This window comes from Tupaia chinensis, unplaced genomic scaffold (genome assembly GCF_000334495.1).
Source record: "Tupaia chinensis unplaced genomic scaffold, TupChi_1.0 Scaffold139733_1, whole genome shotgun sequence".
Taxonomy (NCBI): Eukaryota; Metazoa; Chordata; class Mammalia; order Scandentia; family Tupaiidae; genus Tupaia; species Tupaia belangeri.
In genome coordinates this window covers 1,221,942-1,226,179 of record NW_006199613.1, presented here as the reverse complement: position 1 = coordinate 1,226,179, position 4,238 = coordinate 1,221,942, and the positions used below count along the sequence as shown (strand labels likewise).

At 66.9% G+C, this 4,238-nt stretch overlaps 1 protein-coding gene across 1 annotated transcript in view; it reads right to left on the bottom strand.

Moving 5' to 3' along the window:
* Positions 1–4,238, bottom strand: part of ABTB2 (ankyrin repeat and BTB domain containing 2) — a gene marked incomplete at its 5' end in the record, with an annotated part of 102,625 nt that overhangs the window by 6,527 nt on the left and 91,860 nt on the right. The window contains 5 exon segments of the mRNA XM_006162102.2: positions 977–1,203; positions 1,601–1,736; positions 2,059–2,155; positions 3,481–3,582; positions 4,028–4,117. Of these exon segments, the coding sequence (XP_006162164.2) occupies positions 977–1,203; positions 1,601–1,736; positions 2,059–2,155; positions 3,481–3,582; positions 4,028–4,117 (652 nt within the window).

The following is a 4,238-nucleotide window of genomic DNA, read 5'->3' as shown; positions in this document are numbered from 1 at the left end:
GTGGCACCCCTCTCTGCCCAGCCACAGAATGAAAGCCGGCAGACATGGGTATCAGCTCTCATCAGGGGAGGACGGCTTCAGCCCTGCAGGTGCCAGGCTCTGACTGGCCCCGCTGCCTGCTGGGCTGGGACTATCTGGAGGGGACACAGGCCACTAGGCTGGCATGGACAGCCGGCCTGGGAGGACTTTCCAGGCCAGAGCACAGGACGGCAGTGCAGGTCCAGGGCGCGTAACTGCTCACGGGCCCGGAACCAACACTGTGGACGTACGCCCGAGCCTGCTGTGCTCCTGGTGACTGGAGAGCGCTCCCACCCCGCCCCACCACGAACCAGGAGAACCCCAGGTGCTCCCAGGGGCAGGGCGGGGATCGCGCTCTGGCTCACCCAGCCCCTGTGGGAGTGGAGTCCCCATTCTGCAGCAAAGACACTCAGGCTGCCCCGCTGGGCCCAGCCGGGGTTCTGTGCTGTGGCCATGATGGTGAGGCACTGTTGCCACCTACCATGCTCACAGTCAGCCGACCCGACCCTGCGCTTGGAGGGACGCCAGCCCAACCCTCGGAGCGAACCGAGACTTGGACAGTCACAAGGTGCACAGCTACCATGGCGCAGACCCAAGCCCGAGTGGCCTGGCCAGAGGGCATGGAGCCCACAGACACGCTGCCCCAAGGAGGCGGGTGCGGCTCCACGAAGGGGCACGCCACCTACAGGGGGTGGCCTCGGGCTGTGAAGGCTCTCAGGGCCACGTAACTGGGGAGGATGAGGGCCTGCGGGCACAGGGTGTGACCTCAGAACCTGCCACTGCCAAGACCATCTGAGGCCAAGAGCTCACCTGTCTTGTCTGCCTTGTCCCGCGGCCCACCCGCCCTGTGGGCCTGGCCCTCGCTGGGATGGAGCGACTATGTGGGTGTGTCCACATGCACATCCGTGTGCATGCGTGTGTGTGTGCGTGCCCACGTGTGCCAGCCGCGCGGCCTCACCCAGCGCCCTCAGCTCCAGGGTGATGTCCACATAGCCGTGCTCGGCGCTGTAGTACATGGCCTCCTGCAGGGCCTTGGTGCGGGTCCGGCTCAGCCGCACGGGCCCCTCACTGCCGCCCTGGCTGGACGCATCGCTGTCTTCCACGCCCTCGGCCAGGATCTCCTCCAGGGACAGCACGTCTACCTTGGCCTGCTGGGGCTGCGCCAGGAGCTTCCGCAGCACGTTCCTGCAGCGGGGGTGGGGCAAGCCCTGAGGTTCTTGTGCCTGGAGGCCCACCAGGCTGGCTGCGCGTGCGCTCTGCGCTCAGGCCACACTGAAGGTGGGCAGGAGGGAGACACCGCCTCCTGCTGGGCTCGGGCGGTTCTACCTCTGAGCACCCAAAGCCCTGCCACGTGTGAACAAAGACAGGCATCCCCCCCGCCCTACCAGAGCCAGCATGACGGCGGCGTGAGACGCGGAGCTGACAGCTCCCTACAGTGTCTCGGGCCCCTCCCCTGCTGAGTGCCGCACTGGCTGGTTCTGGGAAGCTCAGGCTGGCCCTCCTTGTTCCCACTGGGTTTCGGTGCCCAGGAGCCACATGGCCCAGGCCTGGGGCAGCTCCCTGGGCGGTAGGGGGTGGCTACCTGTGGCCGTGGGCGGCCGAGTGGCTAAAGCAGTTCATGTCCTCGTGGAGCGAGGAGGCCATGCCGTCGGCCTCAAGCACGCTGAGGAGCGGGTCAGCACCTCGGCTTAGCAGCAGGCTCACCAGCTCGTAGTTCCCTGAAACGTGGGTGGCCAGGCCAGTGAGAAGGCTCTGTCCTGGCCACGAGCCAGACTCCTATGTCCCACTAGTGGCTGAGCATGTCGTGTGGGGTAAGGTGGGGGTGGAAGAGGCTATCCCCACCACTGCGCCTGCCCTGGCCCCCAGAAAGGCCCTCCTGCCCTCAGCACCCAGCCCAGCAGCGGGGCAGATGGAGGGGAGGGCGAGCCCCAGCGGCCCAGGGTGGGGAGGGCCCGAGGTGCGGTTCCCAGCCTGAGGGCGCTGCGGGGAGGACAGAGCCCTCAGGACTGCAGACCCTGCAGGGCGGCGGGGCAGACTGACCAGCTGCAGAGGCCAGCTGCAGGGGCGTCTCCGCGTAGCTGTCCTCACCGCCTGTCACCGGGGAGCCCTCCACATGGGCGCCTGCGTCCAGTAGCAGCTGCCAGAGATGGGGAGGAGGGGCACTGAGCTCACGGGGTATCTGGGGTGAGCCGGGGACTTTGGAGTGGGCAGAAGGCACGCTGAGCTCATGAGGCAGTGGCACTGGGAAGTCCCAAGTGGCTCTGGGGACGGGGAGGAGGGCAGGGAGCACTAGGAAGTGCAGGGGCAGCTGTGTGGAAGGGCCTCTAGTCTTCCCAGGATTGTGACCAAGACGCGGCTCACGTAGGCCAGGAGCCGAACCCCAGAACCCTCGACCGCACTCCTGCAGCCCTGGCCAAGTCCTGGCCATGCAAGGAGCTGAGCTACTGCTCCTTCCAGTGCCTCCTTGCAAAGGGGGTGAAAGCACGGGACAGAAACAGCGTCCCCCCTCTGCCAGCGCCTGGGAGGAGGAGCGAGGTGCCAGCCCTGGCCACGGCATGGGAGCACCGGGCCTGGACTTCACCCCCGAGCCTCAGCCTTTGCTCCCACAGAATGGGAGAGGCCCGCCTCGCGGTACCGTAGGGCATGAACTGAACAGTGCGTGACCCACACACGGGCTCCGTGACCTGAGCCCTGGGCTTCTCATAAGGCCCAGCCGCCAGCACAGCTGGGACAGAACCTCAGGTTCAGGGAGGGGGGCACTCCTCATCCCAGCGAGGACAGGCTTCGCCAGGACGGGGTAGGGACAGCAAATGCCAGGTGTTCCACCCCTAGGGTGGCTTTGCTTGGGAGAGGGTGTGCGCATGACTCCTAGTGACCACAGCCATGACACAGGCCACTCCTAGTGACCATGGGGTGACACAGCTGTTCCTGGCCGGCTGCTCTGGAGGGAGGACTCCAGCACTCCAAGATCACGCCTCCTTGGGGCGCTCACGGCGTCCGGGGCACCCCTGGCCGCCCTGTGCCTGGAGCCCAGGTGTGACGAGTCGGTAGCAGGGTCAGGGCCACCAGCTGGAGGTGGTCTGTCCAGCGAGGCATGGTCCCACCGGCCCTGGCTGCAGAGGTACAGCCTGCCCTCTGGGAGCAAGTGGGCACAGTGCCCAGCCCTGTGGGCACGGTCAGGGTGCAAGTCCTCACGAGGGCAGCCCACAAGTGGCGGCTGGCCAGCGAAGGCCATCTGAGTTCCCATGACAGGCCAAGGCCATGCCCACAGCCATGGACACGTGGACTCAGAGACTTGAAGTCTAGCAGTGGGAACTGCCCAGTGTCCTGGAGACCCGGAGACCCGGCCCCTGGGAGCGGCCAGTCGGGGACTCGCCTGCAGAGGGGGCCTGGGCGCTGAGCAGGGCTGCTGGGTTCTCCAGCTTGAGGCACCGGGAAGCCGGGCTGCTGCCAGGTGCTTACCTGGACCACCGAGATGTGTCCGTGCAGCACGGCGAATGTCAGTGGGGTCCAGTGCCGGCTGTCGGGGTGGACCGAGGGGTGCCTGGGGGAGCTGCTTGGAACCTAGGAACAGCACAGGGTCAGGGCTTCCTGGGCAGGGGCTCCGGACCCGAGTAGGAGCACTCTGCAAGGAGGGCAGCAGGCGTTTGATTGGTGATGTCTGCCCGGAGCACAGGCGGATGAGGCTCAGGAGGCCGGGATGTGCCATCAGCGATGTCTGCCCTGGGCAGGGGATGGCAGGGGGCGTGCGTCTAGACAAGGCTGAGCTGGCAATCCTGGGGCAGAGTGGTGAGCTGGAAAGGGGAAGTCGCCACAGGAACGGGGTCCTGGCCCTCCTCCCCACTCCTTCCCAGATAGGAAGCCCACGTCGAGGAGCACCCTTTCGGCCACCCGGACCTTTGCGCGTACTGTTTCTCCAGCTCCCTGGGACGCCCCCTTCCCGCTGTCAAATGGCCCTGTGGCAGGGCTAAGCCCCAGGAGTGGCCCGTGGCTCTGTGGGCTGGCTCACCTGCATGTCCAGGCTGGCCCCCGCGTCGATCAACACCTGCACCATGGCCTCGTCACCCGCAGCGCAGGCGTACATCAGCGGTGACATGCCCTGCGGGGACCGAAGGCAGAGGCTTGGCTGTCCGGGACGACACGACGCCAAGTCCCCACAGGCCACCACCCTGCTGGCCGAGCTCAGATTTCTGCCAGACTGGCTGGTGGCCGGGGGGGGC